The 26454-nt window shown below is 41.5% G+C and overlaps 1 protein-coding gene across 3 annotated transcripts; it reads left to right on the top strand.

The window, feature by feature from the left end:
* The first annotated feature begins 27 nt into the window (after nt 1-27).
* On the top strand, nt 28-26389 carry MED15 (mediator complex subunit 15). 3 transcript variants are annotated; one of them, XM_088064791.1, is made up of 18 exons: nt 28-133; nt 4898-4985; nt 6154-6205; nt 6669-6698; nt 7857-8072; nt 8594-8859; nt 10141-10524; nt 11570-11662; nt 16423-16542; nt 21248-21390; nt 21702-21829; nt 22687-22821; nt 23239-23302; nt 23458-23524; nt 23973-24133; nt 24334-24500; nt 24633-24731; nt 24865-26389. In XM_088064791.1, the coding sequence occupies exons 1-18, from the start codon at nt 66-68 to the stop codon at nt 24996-24998; spliced, it is 2415 nt and encodes an 804-aa protein (XP_087920917.1). In that variant the 5' UTR covers nt 28-65; the 3' UTR covers nt 24999-26389. The 3 variants fall into 3 exon arrangements, with proteins under 3 accessions (XP_087920917.1, XP_087920916.1, XP_087920918.1); XM_088064790.1 differs by having other exon boundaries at nt 24862-26389; XM_088064792.1 differs by lacking the exon at nt 16423-16542 and having other exon boundaries at nt 24862-26389.
* The last annotated feature ends 65 nt before the right edge of the window (nt 26390-26454 follow it).

Below are 26454 nucleotides of genomic sequence, written 5' to 3'. Positions count from 1 at the left end.
GCAGCAGCGGGAGGCGGAGGCGGCGGCGGCGGCGGCGGCGGCGGGAGGCGCTCCCGGTGGCGGCCATGGACGTGACCGGGCCCGAGACTGACTGGCGCAGCACCAACTTCCGCCAGAAGCTCGTCAGCCAGATGTGAGTGAGAGCCGCGGGCTCGCTGCTGGGTAGGCCGCGCGGGGGCCTCGGCTCGTGCCGCCCCCGGGGCCTCGTCCCGCCCGTGTCCGCTCCTCCCTGAGCTTTTCCGGCCCTGCTGACTCGCCCTGGCTGGGCTGGGTTCGTGTCCGCTCCCCGCTGTCTCCTCTCCTGAGGGGAGCCCTCTCCTGAGGGGGTCTCGTTACCAGGATTTGCTCAGACCCTGTGTGGGGGTAACCGGGACTGTTCTTTGACTTAATTTTTCCGATCCTCCTTCTCTTTCACTTTCCTTTTCTCCGGCAACACCGGCTTCCTACCCTGCTTGACACCATCTGTTTTAGGGATTTAATTTTGTCAGTGTCCATGATGTTGTGAAATTTGGCATATTCAGCCCTATGAAAATCACTGTTATGGGCTTGCATCTGACTTTTGGGGGCAAATACGAAATAAAAAAGCTGGTGATTTAATGTGAAGTTTAACTTGTTGCCTTTCCAGTTTTCCTTTGTGAAACAATTGCTTTCCTTGAATTATGTTGGTGCTCTGCAGGCTTTTTCTATTTTTGGAAGGCTCTTCTGCCCTGTGCAAGGTGGTGAGCCCAGCAGTGAAAGCACTGTTCATTGTTTCTAAAGTAATGTTGGAGTGCTAATTCATGTGTACTTGGAAAGCTTGATATTCCCTTGTTGATTTTAACAATCAATATCTAAAATGGGACTGGGTTTTTTTTGTGTCATATAAGTAGTTTGAGTGTTTGTGGGTTTGCTACAATTAGAGTGCTGTCCCAGAATGAAACTGTTGCAGTATTCATTGAAGAAGTGTTGGTGTTTGTCTGTCAGAGCCGTACAGACTTTCTTGGTGCTCACAACTGATGCTTCACTTTCTAAACTTTCTGTAAAGTCATTAGCCTTGTTAGATTAATCCCTTCTGTTCTTCTACTGCTTCGTCAAAACAAGCAAACAAAAGTGTCCTTGAGTGCTGTGTAGCTGTGAGGAAATAAACATGAGTAAGCACGTGCAAAATTAACACAATAAAACTTCGAGTTTGTATTTGCCCTGCAAACTAATGTTTTTCTCTGAGCAGCAAACAATGCTCACAAATGTTTCAATGGAAGTGTACAACAATGGATTAAAAAATTGCTATTACTGGCCAAAAAATCTTTAAGGTTAATGCCAAATGAAGGGATGACAGTAATCCTAAACTTGTAATAAATGCCCTCTGTCTTCTTTTACACACGTGCACAGATGTCACTGTCCATGTGCTTTTTATTAGAGATGTAATGACAGGGGTTTTTTGTCACTTCCTTGTGCTCCATGCAGAGTATGGATCACATATTTGTCTTCACAGGCTTGTTTAAAAAGTAAGCAAAACTATGACTGGGATGGGTTGTTACAGTGACTGCAGCAGATTTTTTAAGCAGTTACTATGTGTTAGATATCCAAAAGCAGCCTGGCCTGGTTTCATGTGACACTTAGAATAAGATGAAGCTAGCCAGAAGTAGAGTTTGTTGAATGAGAAATAAATGCAATTTTCTATGCAACAAGTTCCTATTTCTTTCCAGAAGCTCCTGGCTTTGTCATTAGAGGCTGACATAGTAGGTGGAAGAGGGAGATAATTAAATATTTGATGAATAATCTGAAAGTTTTTATCATTTTGGGAAGGTTGTTCCAAGCAGTTAGGGAAATACAGTCTTAAATGTATGTATATCTTCCAGTTCATCCTTCAACCAAGAAGTGATACTTGTCAAGATAAATGTTTATACTTGGTCCTGACCATTAGAAGCATGAAACCATTCACATAACTTATTTTGAGTGCCTCTTTATAGCTGCTGGATATAGACGTCTCAATATGTTGCAATTCCATACTTGGGTTTTCGTTACAACCCTGAATTCAAGTTTTCTGGGCTTTGGCTTTGTTTATCAGAAGTGATGTTATGTGTCACATTTCAGTGTGGCAGCGGCTGTCCTGAGGAATGTGTCAGTGGTCCATGTGCATGATTTGGTTGTGGATACTTGAGAGAATAGTGCTTTTGATGTCCTGAGAAGCCTCTTCCAGTACCAGGTTCTGTGTGACTGCAGGCCTAAGCAGAACTTCCATACAGCTGCAAGATTGAGGAAGCCTGAGCTCTGATGGCTGAGGCTGAGAAGCAGCTTTGGCTTCTCCCGGGGTGATCCAGGAGTCAGCAGTGATGTAGGAATGTGGAATATACTTTTGTTTGCAGGGCACCACTTTATTCTGGCCCTGACAGAGAGCCAGTACACACTGATGCCTTGGGAGTCTCTTTTCTAAAGGCCTTTCCTTAGTATGTTTTTAGGTGTTGGTATTGCCTGAAGGACAGATCTGATCTGGGCTGTAAACTCAGTCTGTGGCTGTGTCCAGATCCTGCCCCAAGCTGCTTCGTGGCTGTGTTAGAAGTGAATTGTGCTGAGTGTGGGAATGGGATGTAATTCAAGTTGTGTATTGGCCCTGAACCTCCTCCGCTTCGTGTTTCACTGTAGCAATTGATTCTCAGAATCACAGCGTGGACTGGGTAGGGAGCAGTTTTGAAGGAGAACATGTTCTGCAAGATTTTTCTGTTAGACCAGACTGAGTGAGAGGTTGCACATATTTGGGCTGGAAACAAGCTTCTTGAGAGGGGAGGGGGAATTCCTGAAGCTGGTGTTGGTGTCGAACGCTTTGTCTTGTGAAACCACAACTCTGAGTGTTCTGCATGAAGTCAGGACGGCAGATTTTTCGTGCACATCTGCACATTTACTAAAGATACATGTACAAAGTGCCTACAAGGCAGAGGAAGGTTGAATTGGTTGGTCCCATCTAGTTCCCAAAGTTCTGTAGAGTTGGGTGGTCTGCCAGGAGTGTGCTCTGTGCTAAAGCTGACTTTTTTAGCTGACTTCCATAATCTTTTAATGTAACTATTTTTATGTTGATTGCAGTTAAATATGTGAACAAGGAACAAGTTGTGTGTTTTTGTTTCTTCCTAGTCTAAACCTTTATTGGAATGCTAACAGATAGGACGTGGAGAGCTTGGAGTAGCATTTTCAGTAATGCAGATGTAGTCACAATAATGCATCTTTCAGGTTCTATAATGTCAAGAGGAAATGATCAATATAAAAGCAGATAATTTCTTTGCTGTGGATTTTTTTCGGGTTCCTGATACCATATTGATCACTGTCTCTATCACATCCACTAAGTGCTACATAGATGTTACTTTCTTTACTTGCCTTTGTGCAATCTTTGTCTTTTCTGTCTGCTCTGTTTCAGTGCTCTCAACATGAAAGGCATTGTCATTGTACTAGGACTGGAAAGTTAAGGAGGATTCAGAGTAGTGTGGATTTAGAAGCAACATTTCCAGTAGTAAAATGAAAAAAAAGGACTTGTTAATAGAGAATTGGATATAGCTTTTTCCTCCACAGTAGAGCTCCTTTATGAGCAATTCACTTCAAGGCTTGTTTGCCCATGGAAGAGGAATAGTTACCCTGCATTATGTTCAGGTTCTGCTTCAGTTTAAGTAAGCTTCATATATAAGCAGCATTGTTTTGGTGGCTGCCAGGCCCCACAAACAGGTTCCCATGAGAGCCTTCCAGCAGGTACAGTGTTCCTCTGTGTTTTAAAAACTACAGCAGTTCAGCTGTGAGCTGCTGGTTTGCCAGGTAAGGGTGTGAGTTGTGGCAGCCTAAGCTCCTGCATTTTAAAGCTGTAGCATCTGCTCTTCTCTTCTGAGACTGTCATTGAGTTAATTGACAAAGCTGAACCTGTTTACTTTTGTGCAAGCACCGTTCCTGCTGCATGGCAGGTCATAAAAATTCAGGGAAAAAAGCCAGTAGTGCCTCTTCAGAGTGGTTGAAACTTCCAGGGGTCACTGCCCTGACATGTATTTAATGTAGGGTAGCTGCTGATGCAATGGCAGTCACCGAGAAATAACTTTCTGAGACGTTAATTACAAAGCAAAAGTATTTCCTGATCACTTGTTTGTGGAATTTAGACTGTAACTGCTAGGCTGCTTTAAAAAAGAACAGATTTTGCAGGGAAGTTTCTAAGAACAACAATACCTAGAGAACTGGAATAGGGCTTCACCTGGCTGAACTTCTTGTTTTAGGATGTCTTTCTCTCCATGTTCCATAGTTAAATTGGTTGCTGCTCTTTGATGTACTGAGAATGTCCCTTCTTTTCCACTCATGTCCCCTCCCACCCTGCCCATGGCTGCACCTCTGCCCTTCCCTGACCCTCATCAATGCTCCCACTCATTGTCCTCACTCACTGCTTAAGCCTCTGTGCCTCCGGGCAACCTTTGTTTTTTGTTTTATTATTCCACCTTATGTTTAGAGAATTCTTTTGGAAAATCTCGACACTAGGAAGCTCAATCTCGTTGTTTGCCAACCATGGATTACATTAATCCTGTCATTCAGTTCTCCTCAAATAAACAAGTCCTGTTGTTCATTATTATTGGTATTTTGTCAAAATAATACATCAGGCAGTAAAATAATGACTTGTTTAGCAGCTGGTCTTGAATTTCTGTGAAGAATGTGTTGCCTTTTAGAAATTAGTTGACTTTTTTCTCCATTATTTGAAGAAACTTTAAAGGGTGGCAGTTTTAAGTAATATGTGGTGCTGGTTTGATTTGGGTTTTTTTTATGGCGGGTATTTGGATTTTTTGTTTAACCTATAAATGAGAGAGGGGTAAAAAGCTGTTTTCACAGACTTTTCTAACGACAGGAAGTATTTTGCAATGCCCTCAATTAATACCCAGCCTTGTTTTTTCCTCTTTTTTTTCAGTGATGAAGCTATGAGGAAAGCTGGTGTTGCCCATAATAAATCTAGCAAAGATATGGAGAGCCATGTGTTTATGAAGGCCAAAACAAGGGTAAATCTTTATTTGCTTCCAGAAGTTATTGGGTGTCAAAAGAAGTTTGGAACAAATTGCAGAAATAGCAAAGCTAGTGCACTTAAGAGTACAGAGTTTGAAATCTTGATTTCTATGTGCTGCTTCTTTTACCTTGAGGGGAAGCAAGGAGTTCTGCATCTAACAGATGCATCAAACTGGACTTAGTGCAAGAGAGCTTTGCTGATGCTGCAGTGTTTCATGCATCTATGGAACCACACTTTTCTTACCTGACTATTTGTGTGCAGTGAATTGCATAGAATTTCCTTTATCTACACTGTAGCACCATTCCAGTTTGGAGGTCAAAAAAAATTAGGATATTAATGAAAAGGCTCTGTCAAGAATAACCCTGAGGGAAGAGCCATGGTCTCTGTGAAAGTCTGGTTATAATGTACAATTCTGCACTCTTACCAAATCATCAACTTCTCCTCTGGAGCTGTGGTGTGAGATACTGGATACTGTTGTTTTCTCCAAGGGAGAACTTGTCTTGGTGAACATATTACAGTGCTGATGTCACAGATCTGTGCCCCCTGTTGGCATCCTCCCTGGTGAGTTGTTTCATGGGCAGGAAGGCTGTCCTAAAAAAAACCCAAACCAGGAAAAACTTCCTACAAATTATTTAGCACACTAAAAAAAATGTTTTGAAGAATATTTGTCTTTCCATTTCTGACACTTCTGTCATGTTACTTTTCTGAGTTAAAATTTACTTGTATTTTCTAACATGAATTTAGCTTTCAAAAGAGTTACTGTGGTACAAATGTGACATCATTCAAGGACTTAAATAATTCAGTGTGCCAAGGAAGCAGGTTCTGTCCTTATAAATAAGGAATTATAGTGGATAAGAAGTGGAAAATGTATGTTGGTTTATAATGTTTGCTTATTGTGGTCCTGTTAGTGTGGCTGTCAGGGAGGTTCTTTCCTGTGAATTTTGTGGTTTCTTGGCGTTCTTGTACTGTCAGCCACAATGACGTATTAGTAAAAATATTCCTAGTTAATAAACAGAGTGTTTCTTGGAAGTAAACTGCTCTGAAAAGCCCACACACATTGTGAAGTAAAATCCAATATATTGAGGAAGAATACTGAAGAACCAGAAAGTAATGGTTGTTCTGTTTTCATTTCTTATGCTAAAATATTAATTTTTCACCTCTAGGAGGAATATCTTTCTCTTGTGGCCAGACTTATTATCCATTTCCGAGATATTCGTAAGTAATTTTTTAGTTTTGGTTTTCTTTTCTTCTCAATCATGGTTACTCATTGAATCCTCATTAAAAAAAAATAAATTAAATTTTAGGGCTTCTATGTGTGATTCTGCATGTGATTCTTAACAAGTTGCTTTAAAAATCTTCCTGTAGTATGCATGCCTAATTTATAAATACTATTTCTTTTACCCATCCTCTATAATTGAAAATTATTTGAGAAACTATTTAAACTTGCTACTTTTCCTCCTCCCTAATTTTTCCTGTGTCTTTGCCTTCTGTCCATTTTTTATATAGCATTCTGATTAGCAAATTGGCTTAGGTTAATGTATTTTATTAGAGCTACAGTAGATAGTGGGACTTGTTTATTTTTTAAATGATGATGTGAATATATTTCTTGTAGAGAGTATATCTGAAGAGTCAATGTGACAATATTAGCAGAGGTGATTAATTGTTTTTTCTTTTGCAGACAATAAGAAATCTCAAGCCTCAGTCAGTGGTAAGAGTTCCTATTCTGCTGTTTTCTTCCTTTCCCCCATACTCTCCATTTCTAAGTAGAACAGCTCAGAAATCAGGGCTATGATGTACCTATGAAAAAGCATCTGTGTATTTCCTAGCTGGGATATTAAATGCTGCTGGAGTAAAGGAAGGGGGAGCAGGACATTCTTGGAGCTGTTCAGTGATCAGGGTGATTGGCCAGTGCTTTGGATGTAACACAGCAAACTTGTTTGTTCCCTTTTGTACTTTTGTTAGCTCACAGCACTGAGGTTCACAAAGCAGAGAGTGATTGAAAATAATCTCCTGAGCAGCCCAGGTTCCTGCCTGTTGCCAGCTGTGGCTTCCTTAGCTGTTGCACCAGAGGCAGAGGTATTTGTGGGGCCATTTGGTGACCTTTGATCTGATCCTCTGTGCTAATTCTCACTACAGTGGATGTTAGGGTCATAGTATGGTCCTGTGGTTTTATCCCTCTAGGGAAAATATGCAGTCTGTGATTAATTAACATGCAGTCTAGACTGTTGTAAATTATTTTATAAGTATTCTTAAGAAAGAGGTGGTGTGTGTTCTGTACCTGGTTAATGTTGCTTCTGCACCCCATGTTGTGTTTTGACCTCTTGAATTCTTTCTGTCTTTAACTTCACTTTCCTGTGTGCCTAGGATTCAGATTATGAAAACTGTCTTGAAAGGCATTGTATTTATTCAGTGTATAATAACAGTGATGTTAGAGAGGGAACTGTATAGCAAAGTCCATCCTCTGGCCTGAGCATTGCTTCTGTCTTGAGGAGGAAGATCCGCAGTGGGACTCTCTTGGTTTTTGAGGTTAAAAGCTTTATATCCTCATGGAGTTCCGTTGGCAGCTTGTTTTGACTTGTGTATGAATTTGGAGATGGTTAATAAGTTCCTTTTTTTGATGTATTTCAAATCTGTGTAGAACTTCACAACACTGGAGCACTTTAAATCCTCTCTACTCTCTTTACAGAGAGGCAGAGATGTGCTGGGAGCCTTGTCTCACAGGCAGGGCAGTGAACCCAAGTTTGTCAGGGTGTTGGATCTAGTCATGGCTGAAGTTGTCAGATCAGAGAGTGGCTGATGGAGAGCAGAGCATTCTAGAAGAGCAATTGCATGGCTGGCTGCATATCAGTGTCTGTTTTCTCTGCAGATCCAATGAATGCCCTGCAGAATCTAACTGGGGGTCCCACAGCAGGGGCGCCTGGGATGGGCATGGCTTCCCGAGCTCAGGGAGCACCAATGAGTGGGATGACAGGCCTTGGTCCAATGGCACAGCAGATGAGTCTCCCAGGGCAGCAGCAGCCCCCTGGAACCTCAGGAATGGCCCCTCATGGCATGCCTGGTGTCTCTACAGCTACTCAGCAGAGTAAGTGTTCAGTTTGCTTCAACCACTGAAGTTCTCAGATCAGCTTTTCAGTAATAAGTCCTTCCCCCAAGGAAAAGGTGCTGAAGAGATGTCATACTGGCTAAACCAGCCAAGTCACCTGGGGAAAGAATTGATTTCAAGTACTGCTACCTAATTGGATAAATGTCTTCCTTAGTGTAGCCAACAGCAGTGCAGCTGTCATATGAGCAAATCCTTCTTTCACCATGTCAATTCAGAACACTGTTTTTGTAGACCTCACCTGTGTTTTCCATGGTACCATGATTCCTGCTGGTGACCTTGGTGCATATTTCTTCCTGCACATTTTTACTGTCTTTACTTAGGTTGCTGGCTCCATGGAGGCAGAGTGAATTACAAGTTAGTAGTACAAAATGTAATTAATTCTGTTGGTAATGTGCCCCATCCATTTGATGAAGCAAAAGTATATACTGCTAAGGAAGGACATGAATTAATCTCACATTATTTGGGTACTGTGTTTTAAGTACAATCTTTCTTCTCTTTAGCCCAGCTTCAACTTCAGCAGATAGCTCAGCAGCAACAGCAGCAGCAGCAGCAATTCCAGCAGCAGCAGGTGGCCCTGCAGCAGCAGCAGCAGTTCCAGGCACAGCAGTCAGCCATGCAGCAGCAGTTCCAGGTGCAGCAGCAGCAGGCGGCGGCCGCTGCCGTGGCCCAGCAGCAGCAGCAGCAACAGCAGCAGTTGCAGGCTGTCCAGCAGCAGCAGCAGCACATGCTGAAACTGCAGATGCAGCAGCAGCAAAACCAACAGCAGGTGATGACAAACAGCTACGATGGCAAATGTGGTGATCAGTGTGCTGGTTTGAAAGGAAGCCAGTGGGAGATCCCAAGAGCTACAGCTTAATAGGAAAATTAAAATAAAATGCAGTAGTACAAAACCACTGACAGAGTCAGCATACAACCTGACACCCTGTTGGTCAGGGTGTTGGTAGCAGTCTGATTAAATGGTGTCTGCAGTCCTCCTGGAGTGACAGATGTGGTTCTGTTGGAGCAGTGGTCCTGTAGAAGGCTGAAGTTTTCCTCTGAAGGTCCTGTGGTGGTGATAGGTCTATTCTTCATCTGGGAATCGAATGAAAAAAGGCTGACTGTGGTGTTCCAAATCTCATATTATATCCAGGTAGGAATGCTGGGTGGAGCACCTCACAATGGGATGATGGAATTTTATCAACCATGCAGTGAGACTCAATGGCCCATTAACAGAAGATATCCCCCTGGAGGGAGGATGGGTTGTGGAAGAGATAAAGGACACTGCCCCACTTGGTTTTAACAGATGGTAATAGAATACATGCTTTTGGTTAAATCTTGCATTGTAACCTAAGACAATCAGTTACTTGTCAGATGAGTCTTGGCTTGTGTGGAATTATCAGCTCTGCCTGTTACTAACACGTTTCTACTTTAGGGTATGGCTTCAGGTTAGATTAGCAAGTTAATTGACAGCAGTATGATGGAGGAAAGGCTTTACAGATGTTTTGTTGCTTTCTTCTGTCATTGCAATAGGCAATTCAAGTCTTTCTCTTTTTCTTTTTTATAAGTGTCAGGATAGTCTTTTATTCTGACAGACACTGGGAAAGAACAGAACTTTAATTACTCTAGCCATAGTGGCTGTTTTGTCATTGTGAATAACGTGTTGCCACTTTAAAAAAATATGTGTATATATGCACGTGTGTGTATATATATCAGCCTTAGGTACAAAAGCAGATGAGGAAACTGCAGTTGTCATTCTTGTGCAGTTTTTGGTAAGGGGTGACTACATTTGAAAAACTGTATCTGAGCCCATTTGTACAGGAGAAGCTGATAGACTTCACCTTCGCTTTTAAAGGTTACAGGAAAGCTTGTAATGTGGAAATACAGGCTATAGCATCCCTTAGGGTTGAGATATCCAAGGGATGAGTAGATACAAAGGTTGGCCTTCCCTTGGGCTTAAAACATCGATCTGATGTATTAGGATGCTGTTTACTTTTGGTTTATGCTATAAAAGTAAGTCTGCTGTTGCATTGCTGGAAGCTTTAACACCCTGGCTTTTCCTGCTTTTCAGATACAGCAGCAACAGCAGCAGCAGCAACTCCAGAGGATTGCTCAAATGCAGCAGCTGCAGGCAGCACAGGTCATGCAGGCACAACAGCAGCAGCAACAGCAGCAGCAGCAACAGCAGCAGCAAATACCACAACAACAGATACAGCAGCAGCCACCTCAACAAGTCATGCAACAGCAGATACAACAGATGCAGCAGCAGCAACAGCAGCAACAGCAGCAGCAGCAACAACAGCAACAGGTTGCTCAGGCACAACAGTCTCAACTTCCACCACAATCCCAGCCTCAACCCCAGCCCATGGTATCTCAACCTCAGGCAATCTCAGGACAAATTCCCGGTCAGGTTATGCCTGTTACTCTCACACCACAGCAGTTAAAAGCTATGCAGGTAAGGGCTAGGGCCCAGCTGATTGTTGATTTGTTATGACCATCTAGAGAAATAAAAAATATATCTGACTTTTGCTAGTAATGAAGTAGGAAAACCATAACTTGTTAAGAGTTCTGCAATCAGCAAGTTATGAGTACAGTGTGTTTAAACATTTATATCTGGGCCTGCCAGTAGAGAACAATTTTGTACTTAGGAGTAGGAGTTCTGGAATCTGTGAAAACCATTCATGCAGCTAAGATTTAAAAAATAATTTCTTGTCTCACTTTGACTGGACAAGCAAAAAAAAGAAAAAGAAACATACTCTGGTTAAAGAGAAATTACCTCCATGCTGTTTGCTTTTCTAGAACAGAAGTACTTTGAAGTGTTCTAGACTGCAGCCAGTGTTAGCTCTCTACCATGGCTGGCTTGGCTTCTGCTGCCATGTTGGGAGGTTTTGGTCACATTGGTTAATATGCTGGTTGTTCATGCCTTGAAGAGAAGGCAAGACAATAGTTTTACACTGTTAAATGTCTTGCTGGGTCATCCTCTTAATGGTTTTTCAAGTGTTACAATCATTTTTATCTGGGCTGCATAGGTTACTGTTGAGCCAAAGCTCAGACCTGCTTTTCTTCAGGCCTTGCTGGGGAGGAGTGTCAGCCACAGTTCAGAAATGGATGAGTTGATACTTCCACTTTGTGCTCCTGCCAGCTAAGCTAGGAGTAGTTAAATGTCATGATTGTCACATTGACAGATGTAATTAATGTATTAACATTTGCAATGCTGGTCATTGGTAGGCTTGCAAAACATTAAAGTGTTTGTTATTTTTATATAAGTACAGGTAAGAAGTTGCAAGAAATTGTTGAATTGGGTGTGCAGTCTGTGGGAAAAACTATTCTAAATGTTTTAAACATGGGAACTTATAGTCACAAAAAAACTCAAAAACTTTATTTTGTGAGGCTGGTTTTGTCTCCATATCCCTTTTAATGAACATAGTGCAGTAGAAACAGAAGTGTCACACCCTACTCAGGTAGGTATGTTTACCTTGGGTTTTGTTCTCATACTCTAGGTAAGAGCTCAGCTGGTCCAGCAGCAGCAGCAGGCAGCAGCAGCAGTGCAAGCAGCTCAGGCCCAGGCTGCTCAGATGGGAGCTTCAGGGCAGGTAAGGGCCCAGGGCCCAGTGTCACAGGTCACAGCAAGTGCATGCTAGAGATGAGCATGGAGTTGGGATTCTGGTGGTTTCTGGTCAGGGGTCTGGCATCGGTCATCCCCTGTATAAAGGGAATGTGGTCTTCTCTGCTGTTCCTCCTTTTCCTGGAGTCAGAGGCAGGATTTCATTGCCAAGCTCTCTGTGCATGCTCTGTCCCAAGTAGGTACGAGTGTTGCCTGTACTGACACAGGAATGCACATGAGTAAGACGGTCTCCTGTGGGCACACTAGAAGTCTGACTGTTGGTACCTGGAGTGTATCACCTCTTCTTTCATTAAACTCTCTTAGGTGACTGCTTTGTTGTGTAAACTGATTTCTGTACTGTGAATCTTTGCCTGCTATCTTTAATCACATGTGATTTACCTTCCATCTCCATGTATTGACTATAAAAAAAATAGTATAGATGGTGAAATCTCTCTGCACTCCCCTTTCAGTCCTTTCATCTTTCATTCTTCTTCTGAGTGAAATGGGCAGTAGATCTAGATGCTCTTGTTCTGGATGTGAATTGTGAAGAACAAATGGCGTGTGTCACAAGTGCAGAGTTACATTAAAAAAAGTAAAGTGCTGGGTGAAAGCTTGTTATCTAACATGGTTTTTTTATCCTACAATACACCTGCAGCCCCAGTGGTTGTTTCTTGATGTGTGCCTGGTATGAAGGAGACTTGGGGGAAAAAATGGGGAATGGCTTGAGCTGAACTTCTTATCCAATTTTCCACAAGAATATGAAAGTCTTTTGTGGCTTACCTCTGTAGTTTCATATTGAGGCATTTTACAGACATGGGTAAGTACAAATATCACCATGCTGTAGATGAAGAGAGAGACAGACAGATGAAATGAGGCTGAATAGGACTAATGGCAGAATTCTTTTTGTGTACCCAGGCATTCCATGTTTTTCAAGCACCATTTTCCATTCAGTGCAAGAGTAATTTTACAGATTCAGTAAGAAGCTTTTTATATGGACTGTGATAACAATTGCTTCTTCAATGTACATCTCCCAGACTTGTCTCAGGGATAGTCTCTTGTGCCATGGTAACTCTGACGTGGCCACATCCTTGTTGGTGTGGCCAAGTTCTGTTTCTGAATTGCTCCTTTGGCTTGTGTTAGTGTAACACAGGATGTAAAAGCTGAGCAGCGGTAAGTACAGCTGGGACAGTACTGGCAGCAATGCACAATTCTCTTCCTACAGTTGGAATGTGAATTAAAACCTGTTTGTTTCTTAAATAATTTCCAGGTGGGAGCTGCAGGGACTTAGGCTGACTGGAAGGAGACACTGACTTTTTTTCTTGTTACTGACTTTAATGTTGCTCTTTCCAACTCTGAAGCAGATGGATTGTGTTTACTTAGAGTCAACTTAATTCTTGCCCTTTTAGTGACTTCATGTGCCAGTGGCTTAACAGCACAGTGCATTTGAAAAGCTTTGGGTGATAACATGGTTGACAGCCAGTTTTGTATTGCAGCTTTATCCAGTCTTGTGTAGTAAACTTGGGGATTGCTCTTTATCTACCACATACAGAGTTTGGAATATTCCACACACGAGCTTTACTCCACTTGTGTTCATGCCATTGCAAGATGAGTCTACTGAAATTCACCTACCACTATGAGGTCCAATAACTAAATGGGTTTCTCATACTTGTCTAAATATTTTTTGTATATAATAATTTTAAGATTGTGACTGTATATAATATTACAATCCAGCATCAGTGTTGAGAGTGCATAAGGACTTTCTTTAGAAGAAGTCTCTTTTAAGACTAGATTTTTGCTTTCTATTTAGTACATTTTTCAGTAGCATCAGCATTTTTAATAAATTTGCCTTGATTTCTTTGTTTGGTTCAGAGAAGCTTTTTCAATAAACAAACCCTCTCCTAATCTTTGCTTGTTACATTTTAACTTAGTCTTTAAGGGCTTTCAAACTGGGAATTTTGCTTGCTATTGTCTGCATTTTTCCTTTTCCATGAAGTTTCTGTAAATCCTTCCTACATAAAAGTAAAAGCAGTCCCAGGTTTAAACATGATTCCTGTGAGAAGTTCTTCTCTGAAGTTTTAAAGGCACCACACAGATCAATGTTTCCCTGCTCCTAGTCTTTGTGAGGAGGTAACTCACAGGGAAGCTCATAGCAGTAGTGTCCTAGCAACCAGAGACCTACACAACATGCTTGCAGCACCAAGGAAAAAGACCTGTAATTAGTAAAGTCAAGTCACTGTTCTGGTGCAATCCCTTCAGGTGCTCAGAATGCAGAATGGCTGATGCTGATTGAAAACCTGAGCTGCCTTTAGTGCAGTGTACGTTCATGTGCTCACCAGAAGCTGCATATATATGGAATGCTGAATGTTTGGATGTTAGATAAAAGAAAGTTACAGGTTCTGGATTCTATTTGTTCTATTACACTTCATTTTTATCAAATAATGGGGTTTGTAGCTTACTGTGGATGGAGATCCTGTTCTTGCTCTCTGATTTATCTCAGTTTACAGGGTCTGGGATTTTACCTCGTAAGAATCAATTTCATTTGTGGAGGAAGATATGTGTTCAGTTAAAATCTTTTTTAGAAGTACTTAAACATTTCTGATTGTGTTCTTATTTTATGAAAAGAGTAACTCCTTTATGGACATATTGCTCTGGAACCCCCTTTCCTGACTCCTTTGTCAAAGGGTCACAGATTTTGTAAATATAAATGTGTTTCCTTTCCAAAGCACACATTTCAAAAAATACAAAAAACCCTAACCCAAAATTGTATGCTTGTGCACTCGTTTGACCAACCACAATACTACAAACAGCTGAAAGCCTTTGAATTGGAGTTTGTCATGCTGGTGTCCATTGGTTTGCCAGACACTTAACCTGTGAATATTCATCTGATTTCCTGTGTCTCAGTGGAAGTAATCTAAATCCTCACACTTTGGTGGTGTGGCTTCAGAAACATGGCCAAGATGGGACATGTGGGTCACCATAACATTTCTGGGATTCCCCACGCTCCAGAGATCTGTGTGCATTCACGAGGGTCTAAGATGGGGTGATTGTGCCTGAAAGGATATATTTCCCCCCTCCCACCCCTAGCAGTTTCCCCCTTTTTTTTTTGGTTTTGTTAGGGTTATGTTGCTTCACCAGCTCTCATGTTGATACTGTAGCTCTTCACTGCACTTCGTAGCATCCACCTGTGCTTTGTGGCAGTGCTGGGTTGTTGTGTTTGCTCGTGGCAGCTGCTGCATGCTGTGTGTGCACGTGTGCATGTGTGTGTGATGTCTGAGGCGCTCTCATTTGTTCCCCTTTTGAAATCCTGTCTCTGACCATCCCTCTTTACCTGGATGGAAAGGGACTGCATTGCTCTGATGTTGTGAACTAACAGCTGTGCTGAATTTGACACTATTTTCTTTATCAGTTACTGCTTTCCTTTTTCAGTCTTGCTATGTTGTATTTAATTTTATTTATTTTTAACAATTGTAAGCACATGCATTCTTTGACTCTCTAGAGATGTGTTGCTGGCTGCTTCAGTCCATTTACATAAACACCAAGCAGGAGTGCCCCAAACCATTTACAGGAAGGAGACTACATTATCTCTTAGGTTAGTTAGGATTGTGTAGGTTCCTTGGTAACATGTAAACTAGGAAAAAAAGGTAGCCCAGAGAACTTTACTGTAGATCTTTGAAGTCCCAAACAGAAGCTCTTTTACTGATAAGTGAATCTGTCAAAAATACCTGAATACTACCTCAAATATATGCTGTATTTGTTGTAAATTCTCAGTATGTGATGTAATATTAGATTTTAGGTAGCAGAGGGCTATACAGATAGAAAAAATTAAATCTGAGTGGCTCATGCAGGCTGATGGTTCTGAAAGGTATTTTCAGACACTGCAAAGCAGCGTAGTCCTAATACTATTTTAAAATAAAAATTGATTCTAATGCTAACCTTTATAATTTACCCTAAATGATTGTACTTTAGGGTGTGCTCACTCTGTACAGCTGGAGAATCAAAAAGCTTGAAAAGGCTTGAGGAAGATCATGGACTCAGAATAATTTAGCATGCCTTAGTTAGTCGTAGAGGAATAGGAATAGATATTTGTCAAAATCATAGTAATTAAAAAGGTGTATTTGACTTATTGTGTGGGTTATAAAAGGAAGGAAATAGATTTTTCAAACCTGGAAGTCCTTTTTGCTGTCTTTGGCATTGTTATACTGGCATAGGTTATGCTGGTGTGAAATTTGCTCACTGTGGAGCATTGTGCTGCCAGCTGCTGTTGAGCTGACAGAATGTTCTGGAACAGAGGGGGCATCAGCCAGTGCTGCTAAAGCCTTGGGTCCACAGTGGGGGAAAGCACATCAGAAACCTATGGCATCATAGAGCTTCTTACATGGAGCGTTCCTGGCAGCAATCTTTGAGTACTTATCTCCAAGAATTTTAGAATTTCAAGATGTCAGGAAAAATTCAGGAAAGGCCCTTCATGGAAATGCCAGGATAGTCAACCCTAGACCCCACGAGTCTGAGTCTGCATGTCGGATCCCAGGAATTCATTAGGTGCTGTCTGAAAAAGGATAGAAGGAGTATAGAAAGGAGTTTGATTTCCAAGCCAGCACGTTAGGTTAACCCTTAGAGAAAAGCTCACTAACCTTCCCTTCATGCTCCCCCTCCCCAGTTCCTGGAGGCTGCATGTGCTTCTCATCCTGCCAGTGCACTGCATTTCTTGTTTTGCGATTACTTTTGTCTGTTGTCCCTCTGTCCTCAAAGATGATCACCGCACCTATGGCCCGAGGTGGGATGCAAATCAGACCACGGTTCCCGCCTACCACCGCGGTGTCTGCTACACCACCAAGCTCCATCCCCTTGGGCGGACAGCAAATGCCACAGGTATTTACTGGGTCACAGCACATTGTGTCAGCAGTTGTGCAGAGCTTCACTGCCTGGGTCTCTAGCGCTGCCCTTCAAGAGAGGGGACAACACTCTTGCATCAAAGAATGAACTTGCTGCTGTTTCTCAGGGTGTTGGTCTGTTCAGGTTGTGTGTTTTATGGATCCTTTTTCATTTTAAGTAATAGGTTGTTTTTTTTTTTTAGAGCTTGGAGTACCAAATAAAGCATTTTTAAAGTGGGATAGATCTTTATTTTAACATTTAAAACTTTTCTGTGTTCAGAATCGATTCAAGTCTCAAATGAAGGTTCCACACTCCATGAGTGTGCATTTCTGAGTGTTGCAAGTCAGCACTGGAGTGTACCTGGCTGAGTTGTGTCCAGGACCTTGCTTGATGTACATTCATGCTCTGTACAGGTGCTTCATGTGTTATTAGTAAACTTGGCTCATTTCAGTGTCAGCAACTTCTTGGCATGATATCGGGGACCCAGAAAAATTTGAGCTGGTTTTTTATTTCATGGTTGTGTAGGAGGAACTGCCAGAAGGATTCCACTTGTACCTGCGTCAGAGGTGAGCCTGTGTAGGGAGGCTGGCAGCTCCTATCCAGCTGCTGCTGGGAAATGCATGAGGTCAGAGCACTTCATTTGTTCTCAGGAGTTTGTAAAGGCAGTGACAGAAAGATTCTGCAGTCTTAGGCAAACACATCTGTTGTCATTTCTGGTTGAAGATGGATGTTCATTTCAATCCAGGACAGGGTGTATATATTAACTGACACAAACCACAGCCATAGCTGTGGAGTCAGAGGGGAATTTACTTTGTGCTTTGGTCACTGTAGCAGTTAATAAATACAGCCTGAGATAATCATTGCCCATTTGAAATATCCACAAGATCTGAGGCTTTCCCATGAAAATTTTAATATTTTGCTTCAATTTAATATTTGACTCATAGCAGAAGAGACTAGGAAGCATTCAGTGCCATAGGGTGATCTTTCATCACTGTCATGGTAACTGAGGAGCTTTGATTTCTGACACCAAGTGAACTGCTCGTCAGGAGGAGTTCTCAGTAGCATGCCAAGGATTGTGAAAGTGATGTAGAAGGCTGAATAACTGGTCAAAGCAGAAGAAGAGAAATTTTTCATGAGCAATGATTGTAATGAAAATGGCTCCAGGGCAGGTGTTAGGATGAGTGAGTGAGTTATGGTTACTGGTGGCTGAAAATGTGTTTTGAAGGCAGTCTGACCTGCCATACACTTGACAGCTCTGGACCAGCATGAATCTCCAGTATTGTCTGCCAAAACGTTTTATTCAGGTTCTAGGTAGATTAGAAATCAGAAATGTTGTCTTAATCTTATATTATATTATATTATATGTTGTCTTAATACTAAACTACTATTGTCTGTTGGGTATAACTTCCTTGTCAGCAGAGCCCTTGGGGCTGTTCACAACAGGAGTAAAGGGCTGTAGCAGATATGTGGTTATTAATCACTCATTTAAGAGCATGACTGTAGTATCAAAATCCATTTAGATGTGGTGATAGGTAGTTCAGGGTGTATTTTCTCTTTAGAAAAGAATCTTGGTATTGCACTGAAGAATGCTTTTCAACAGAAGGACCAGATGTGATATTGATACCTTGTGGCTATTTATTTTTATCCCATATGTCAAAACAGTCTGGCCTTTTTTATCATAAGACTCATTTGATTCTGCAGTGAGATTATTTGTTTGGTGGGTTTTTTTGGCTTATTATAGTCTTTTCAAACAAAACAAACCAAAAAATATTGATATGTTTTATTCCTCAGTCACCTGGTGTTTTGATTTGAAAGAGAGAACTGGGAGCCCTTACCAGCCTTATCTCCTGAGTGCTGTTCTGTGCCTGAGACTCAACAAACTGCAGATAGAACTCATAGCTGGGTTTATCTTCCAGGACAGTGTGCTCTAAACAGTAAGAATAGCTTTGATTTAGTGGATGTAAATGCAAACTTTTATCATGCAGGCCTGAATAGCTTTTGGGCAAGACTTCAGAAAATTAGAGTATGGTGTCATGATCAGGTCACTGGAGAGTCACAGAGCAAATTCATGCTCAGTGGGCTGTTGTAGCTGTCCATGGACATGCTTTTATATGCAGAAATTCATATCCCTCAGTGAAAGAATATGTAGTTGGATTTCTTTGTATCTTTTGAAGATGCAGGGTATACAGAAGATCAGAAACCATCGCTTAGCTTTGGAGTTGAATTAATTCAATGGAGTTAAAGCTCCAGAGAGGACGTTTTTTTTGTATTTTGGGTTCATTGCTATTTTTGTGGTTTTTTAAGCCTTCTTTTTACTCAGAGTCAACTGCAAAGAGCATTCCCTAGAAGCTGAAATTTCATTAAATTGTTACAATCTTAATCCGTATCCTGCAAACAATGTAAAAATCTAAACCTGAAATCATCTTTAAATCTGTTCTATAGAAAGACACGTGAAATTATGTAGCAAAGGAACTGCTGTCAAAGAAAATCAAGGCAGGAAGTTCAGAACTGCACACTTCTGAATGCATGTTTTTGAAAATGTCACAGTTTTGCTTACTATTAGACATTGGCCTTTGCTGTTCTGAAATGAAGCTGGCAGAGAGCAGACCTGGAAAGGAAGAAATCTGTTTGTCTGTGCAAGTATTTGAGGAGGGGTAGTGCAAAAAATTCAGTTCATCCAGTGCTTATGTGCACACTAAATGCTGCATATCCTTTTCTTCACTTGTCTGCAGCATTTGTAAATTAACGTAAACAATGTCCTTCATGCTGAATTACACACTTAAAAACTTAAATCTGCTAGGAAACCTAATGAAATCTTTCTCCTTCCCTCCTTCCCAAAGCACAAGGATTGAAGTGTTCAGAAGTACTTTTTTGTAACCAACTTGAGACACTTAACAGGGGCCTGATTTTCAGGAAGTGATGAACCACTCCAAGTGGTCTTAATCTGACTTGATGAAAAATGGGTGCAGTATCCATATGGGTAAGTTCTAAATCACTTGCTGTCTAATAACACATTAAATAGCCTTGTGAAGAATCAGGGAATGCTTTTTGCAGTGTCCATCCTACCTTCCTTCCAAGCATGGTGAACTGCCTGGTGTCTGCAAGAGGCAAACTGTGCCTTTCCATCTCAGAAATGCTTTTCCAGCTGTTCAGGAGAGACATGCTGTTAAAGAATCCACCTCCTTTGGAAAACAGTAAGCACAGAGTCTTCAGTTGCTGGTTAAGGAAGATATTGTATCATTTCAGCCTCACTTGTTCTACGTATTACCTCTGTGTCAGAGGTTGCAAAGGTACTGGGGCTACTGAAGATTAAAGAAAAATCATAGTATGTCAGGCTGCATTTGATTTTGAATATTCTGTAATAGATAATAAACCAGTATCTTCAAGCTTAGTAGTTTTGCACTGAGCTGGGGATTGTTTGTGCCTTTTTTGGGGGGTGTGTGACCTTTTGCATAGCTGCAATGTGAGGTACCAAGCAAAGCATTTCCTGTTGCAGTCAGTGTGTCCATGCAAAAGTAGACAATGCAATACTTTTCAATGTGCTAAACACCGTGTCCTCTGCATAGTTGGATTATTTAGATGGATATTTAACAAGAGAGTGAAGGGAAACACCAGTTTGCAGTGCCTGTGATGTGCCTGGGACTTCTGGGTTTAGTGGAACCTTCACTTAAAAATGGTTTAGACTGAGGGAAAGAGTTGCTAATTCAAAGATGCTAATCAGTGACTTACAGAATGGACACATGGGTTAATAAGCCACCATATATTGCCTTTGCAGGCTAATTCCTCTTGTGTTTGTATGTACTTGTTTATAGCCTCAAGTCATAAGAACTCTGTGCCTTAAACAAATGTGGTCACTTAATATCTGCATTACTACCCCATGCCTCTGCCATTGCACAGGTTTTCTTGTTTGATTTTAAGGGATTAAGGGGGAAAATGTGTATTAGAACAAATGTGGGAAGTTGCTCCAAGTTTAGTGTCATCTGGCTCTGGCACTGTAGAGTGTACAGAATAAACTTGGTTACTGCCCAGAGTTTGGTGCTGTTCTGGAAATGCTCTTACTTGCCTTTTTGTCCTTTAGGCACACCTCATCATTCTCCAAAGGTCAGAAAGCAACTTAATTTTTTTTTCCACCCAGCTGTTCAATTTGGAGCTTTATCTCCACCCAGATTTTCAGAACTCAGTATTTAAACAAGATGTTGGTGATTTGGCTTACCTAATTTTTTTCTTCCTTCTTCCTAAAGAAAACCAGTTGAGAAGCTGCAGTTTAGTCTGATAGACCTTTGAAGAGTGTAATTAAAATGTCTTAATAAGAAGGGGTTTTTGACTCTTAATTATCAAGTGGGAAATGTCTTTTCTTCCTGCTCTTCTTTAGTTCTAATGAAGTACAGGTTTTTCACATGGCACTTCCGACATTTTAAGTGCAACATGATGGTTTGGGCAGTGAAAAATAATTATTATACAGTTAATTCAAGTTATCTGCAGTTTAAATGGTCATTTCTATTGAAGTTGGTAAGATTTACTGCCCTGAGAGCTTCAAGAGTGATGCAGGTGGGGGTGTCCTTATGGGGGAAAAAGGAATCTAATGCTTTCATTTCTTGTAGGCCTGAGGATATACTTCTCTCCACAGGTAAAGCCTTTTAGTTAGGTTCCCACCCTCTGCTCCCTTCTGCTGTTATTGATGGTATCTTTTCCCACATTCCAGGTCAGCCAGAACAATATTACCATGATGTCCTCCCCATCTCCTGTCCAGCAAGCTCAGACTCCTCAGTCGATGCCTCCACCACCACAGCCGCAGCCGTCTCCTCAGCCAGGCCAGCCGACTTCTCAGCCAAACTCAAATGTCAGGTGAGCCACACTGCAACTTTTCAGCACTTCTGCTCATGCCCTAAGCAGGAGGTTTTCAGAAACACTCAGTAATCCTACTCTGTTCCCATTGAAGTGAATGAATTTTGATGCCAACTCCACTGGGAGCACAGGTGAGACCGTGTTGAACTCACTCCGAAAACTCATATTTTGCATAAAGGATCTGTGTATGAAATCTCCTCAAGGCAGAACTACACACTGCCATAGTGATACTTACTAAAATCATATCTGCTTACAGGCTGATGATCCTTCCTTGTCAGATTCTGGCAGGTTTAATTTTGTTTATTTTTCAGCTCTGGCCCTGCTCCATCACCCAGCAGCTTTCTCCCCAGTCCATCTCCACAGCCATCACAGAGCCCAGCAGCTGCACGAACTCCTCAGAACTTTAGTGTCCCATCCCCAGGTCCTTTAAACACTCCAGGTAAATGATCTGAGAGCCACACTGCACACCATGGGTCAGGCTGTGTTTTGGTAACTGTATAGTTCCTGGGAAACCTGTTATTTTTGGTACAGTGTAAACTTGCAAGAGCTCTACATAGCAGTTGGCATTGCAGGTAGTGACCATGTCACATACACCATGTAACAGCTTGGATTCCCAAATCAAAATCAATTGAAACCTCTTTTCTCATTGCTGAACTATGCAATGGGTTTTTCTAACTTCCCCAGTCTTTGAAAAACCAGTGATACTTAATTTAACGGAGAAAGTTTATAGAGGCAATGATTCCTTAGTTCCAACAAGGAGGAACCCTTAGTGACACTGTGCAGTTGTAAAGGACATAAGCACTTTATTCCAGACACCAGGCTTGGCTCCAGAACACCTTCCCAGGTGTACTCTGGCACTTTGCACTTCCCTACCAGACACAATAAGCAGTTTGTGATATTGTGAATGGAGTAACTTAACTGGCTCCTTCTCATACCAGTGTTGGGTGCTTTGCAGATAGAAAAGGACTCACTTCACAAAAACTGCTGTGAATTTATGGTATTTTTTAAGTGTTTAAAGCATCAGAGTGAAGGCAAAATAAAGACCTAGAAATGGCTATATGGAATTTTGGAACTTTTCAGAAAAAGTGAGAATTGCTGCTCTGCCCATAGAACATATTATTTCTACACAAAGACTGGCAAGCACTTGAACTGTGGAGGGCATCCAGCTGTGGGTTTTGGATATTTGACACGAGCTACACTTTGAGTGGCACATTTCAGATCAAGATTCTGAAATGTGAGAATCATGTTCTGCAGTATCTTTTATCACCTCTGACATGCAGTCTTCCTTTTTGCCAGGAAATCCAAATTCTGTCATGAGCCCAGCCAGTTCTGGTCAATCAGAGGAGCAACAGTATCTGGAAAAACTCAAACAACTATCAAAATACATTGAGCCACTCCGAAGAATGATCAATAAAATAGATAAAAATGAAGGTGAGGTTTCTTGTATTTGGCCATGCATTTATCTGTGTCAGCTCTTTTACCTACTGAAAGAAGCAATACTTTGTCTTATGTGGTGACTTCTTTTCCAGGAATTAAAAATGTCAGAGAAAGTTAGCTGCTCTTGCTTCTAACTAAAGATTTTAGTGTGAGGAGTGGGAAAAATTCTTACCCTTAAATTCTCATTAGTTTTTTTTTTTGTTTGTTTGTTTGTTTGTTTTTTTTACTTCTGATGGTTTTGAAACATGTAGCATTTATGCTTTGGATATACTTAGGATTAGATGAGAGGTCTTTAATCCTCACTGCTTTCTTTAGTATTGGTTCATGTTTTCATTTTTGACAGTGTGCTGTGTTTCTGTCTGCAGAAACAGAATCTAGTAGTCAGTGTTTGTGTTTCTCATACTGTTTCAGACAGGAAGAAGGACCTGAGTAAAATGAAGAGTCTCTTGGATATCCTGACTGACCCTTCAAAAAGGTAACTCTTCCTGTCAGTTTTCCCAGCTATCCAGAAATCTGTTGCTCAGCACCCAGCCCTGTTGCCATTGAGGCTCTCTGGGGCTCAGCCAGCAGAAACTTCAGCTGAGGTGCCCATTTGGAGGTGATGGGGGTGAAATTTCTCCTCTTTTGCAGGTGCCCCCTGAAGACACTGCAGAAATGTGAAATTGCTCTGGAGAAGCTGAAAAATGATATGGCTGTGGTATGTAATGTTCTGTGCCAGCACAGACCCATCCCAAAAAAGACTTGGCAGGATCATTTTTGCAGTTTTTATTACACTGTTAAAACTTCAAGCAAGGTTGGACAAAGAAAGAAAGCAGGAAAAACTGGGCAAGCATTTAATTCATGTCACCTGTATGTATCTTTTAACTGAACTTTCAATTTCTTGTGCTTTGTGCCAAGACTTGAATAATTCTTTCTTTGGACTGTGGCTGATTTAAGGACAGCCTTCCTAAACCAAAACTGCATTGTTTTTGGTATATTTTTTTTTTTTGCTTTACTTACTCCCTTAATGTTATTACATACAGTTTTGAGAATAATTTGCATTTCATGCCTTGAAAGTTTACAGCTATAAAATTTTTCAGAATCAGCAGTAGATATTTCTGGTTTGGTGATGATTAAAGGAAAAGGGGGATTCTGTTGTGTTTCAGCCTACTCCACCACCTCCCCCAGTGCCCCCTACCAAGCAGCAGTACTTGTGCCAGCCCCTTTTGGATGCTGTTCTGGCCAACATCCGCTCCCCAGTCTTCAACCATTCCCTGTACCGGACGTTCATGCCGGCGATGACCGCGATTCACGGGCAGCCCATCACGTACGTACCGGGGGCTGCTGCCTGTCCTGAGGGCTCAGCACTGGAGGAAAAAATGTCTCTGTAGAAATTGTTAAAAAAAAACAGATGCATTTATGGGTGGGGGTGACTTACAGCTGTTTGTTTTTCACGTGTGAAATATTTAACAAGTCCAGGGTTAGCTCGTTTTCACCTGGTCCTCTTGTGGAATGTGTCCTACACAGGGCCCCCATCGCTTCCCCTCGAAAGCGGAAATATGAAGAGGATGAAAGACAGACCATACCAAATGTCTTACAAGGAGAAGTTGCAAGATTAAATCCTAAATTCCTGGTGAACCTGGACCCTTCACACTGCAGTAATAATGGCACAGTTCATCTCATATGCAAGCTAGGTAAGAAGAAAGGGGGAGATGTGCAGTCTGGTTCCTCCTTGAGGTTCACAGGCTAGAAATCAAGCTCAATTATGCACAAAAATCCTCCTGTATGGCAAGAAATGCTCTGATGGAAGTGTGTTTGCCTTCTAGATGACAAGAATCTTCCAAATGTCCCTCCACTCCAGCTCAGTGTTCCAGCAGACTATCCAGATCAGAGCCCTCTGTGGATAAAGAACCCCAGACAGTATGGTATGAAGATGACATTTGTTGGGTGTATGTGGCAGTAGTGGGGAAGTGTGAACACCTAATGTTGCTCTTTTAATGTTTTTAATACGGTTTTTATGACAACTGCCTTTATCTGTTCTCTTTTTTTCTCCAGCAGCCAATCCCTTTTTGCAGTCAGTGTATCGATACATGACTTCAAAACTATTGCAGCTCCCAGACAAGCATTCGGTCACAGCTCTCCTGAACACCTGGGCACAAAGCATTCGTCAGGCCTGTCTCTCTGCTGCATAACAGCTCACCTCCTAAATCATGAAGCAACAACAGCTGGCCTCTTCCACATGCCACTGGAAAACCACAGTATGGGGAGGTTTACTTCAGAAGAAAGAAGCCTTACGGTGTTTTGTTTCTAGGTTGTCGGGTTCAGTAGAGAACCTGATGTTAGACTTAGTTTTCATGCTTTCTATCTTCTGCCTCTGTGGACTTTTGCCAGCATTTTCAGATATACAAAATGTGTATATATGGTTCTCAAGACTGTATTTAGGGTGAGTTTTTATTGTCTTCTTAGAGAAGAAATTATTTGTGGACTTCCATCAGGGAGTCTGGTATAAGAGGGGGTAGGGAAAAATGTCCTAATTTGCTTCAAAATTTGCTCAGTGCCAGTATTTCTTTCACATTTTGTTTTGTGACCTGATACTGCCCCAGAAATAAATGAGCTGTAGCACAAATGTGCTTGCAAACTTCCCAGAGGGCGCAGGAAATATTTTTGACTACTAGCTTTGCCCAGAGATGGGATAAATTATATCCTTTTAAGGCACCCTCAAATATATATCATAAATCTGGATAATTGTACTTGGGGGTGGGAATGTGGAATCAAACAGAGCAAAAAAAGGTATTTTATAGCTTATTTTAAATGCAACTTTGTATAAATGGTTTTTGGTTAGCATGGACCATGTTTCTCACTCCAGAAGAGTAAGACTGATGAGAAAGAAGAGATACTAATGTGCACATTGACTTCCTCTATAAATTCAGTAAATTGTAGGTAAAGATGGGGGGGAAACCAACAGCATAAAGGCCAAGTGCCAGCAATCAATCCAACAGGTTTGGAGCTGCATTTCTTCTTTTAAGAGTCTTTCTGAGGCATCTGGCTTCCAGTGGGAGTTAATGCAGTGCACTTAAAATGTTTCTATACTACATCAGTTTGTTTAAACAAAAAAGGCAAAAAATATCTCAGGAGTAGAACTGACAACTCATCCATTGTGCCTTCAACAGTGATGGGCACTCAAGTCAGTCAGCAGCTGCCTTACTGTTGGCACTTTGAATGAAAACATTTGCCACAAGTAACTCTAATGCATTTTTCATATTTCCCTACGTGTCTAAATTGCTCCTTCTTTAGTTCCTGGTGCAGGAGAATTTCAAGCAGTAGATGTTCCCATTCTATCCTGCCCCATCTCTCTCTGTATTATGCAGCAAACCTTAAAAGAGTAGCTGGGCTCTCTTACAGTAGTGTCAAGAGACTGCTATGACCTCTGTAAATCCATGTGGTGTCATCAGTTTTAGGATGTTCTTAAATGTGGGTACTTAGTAAGCACTGACTGAGGCAGCAGAGTGCTGTCAGTATTTTGTACATGAGCTACTGCATCATCTGTTTGTTTCTACTGTAATAAATTTATTATTATTCCTGTGTTGGATGCTAACATTGTACTGCTTTTCCCCTGTTAGGATACCATGGGATGAGGGTTACTGTGTT

Source organism: Pseudopodoces humilis, chromosome 20 (genome assembly GCF_049639895.1).
Source record: "Pseudopodoces humilis isolate 2021_Gansu_Grassland_sample_001 chromosome 20, ASM4963989v1, whole genome shotgun sequence".
Lineage (NCBI taxonomy): Eukaryota > Metazoa > Chordata > Aves > Passeriformes > Paridae > Pseudopodoces > Pseudopodoces humilis.
Note: the sequence above shows the minus strand (reverse complement) of the source record. Positions and strands in the feature narration are given on the sequence as shown.

Bases quoted from the DNA above. Each gene is read 5' to 3' on its own strand.
- MED15 (XM_088064790.1), top strand. From the start codon at position 66: ATGGACGTGACCGGGCCCGAGACTGACTGGCGCAGCACCAACTTCCGC. The intron at 11,663-16,422 runs GTAAGGGCCCAG...CTGTCCTCAAAG, and splicing joins AGATGGGAGCTTCAGGGCAG to ATGATCACCGCACCTATGGC. The intron at 22,822-23,238 runs GTGAGGTTTCTT...ATACTGTTTCAG, and splicing joins TAAAATAGATAAAAATGAAG to ACAGGAAGAAGGACCTGAGT.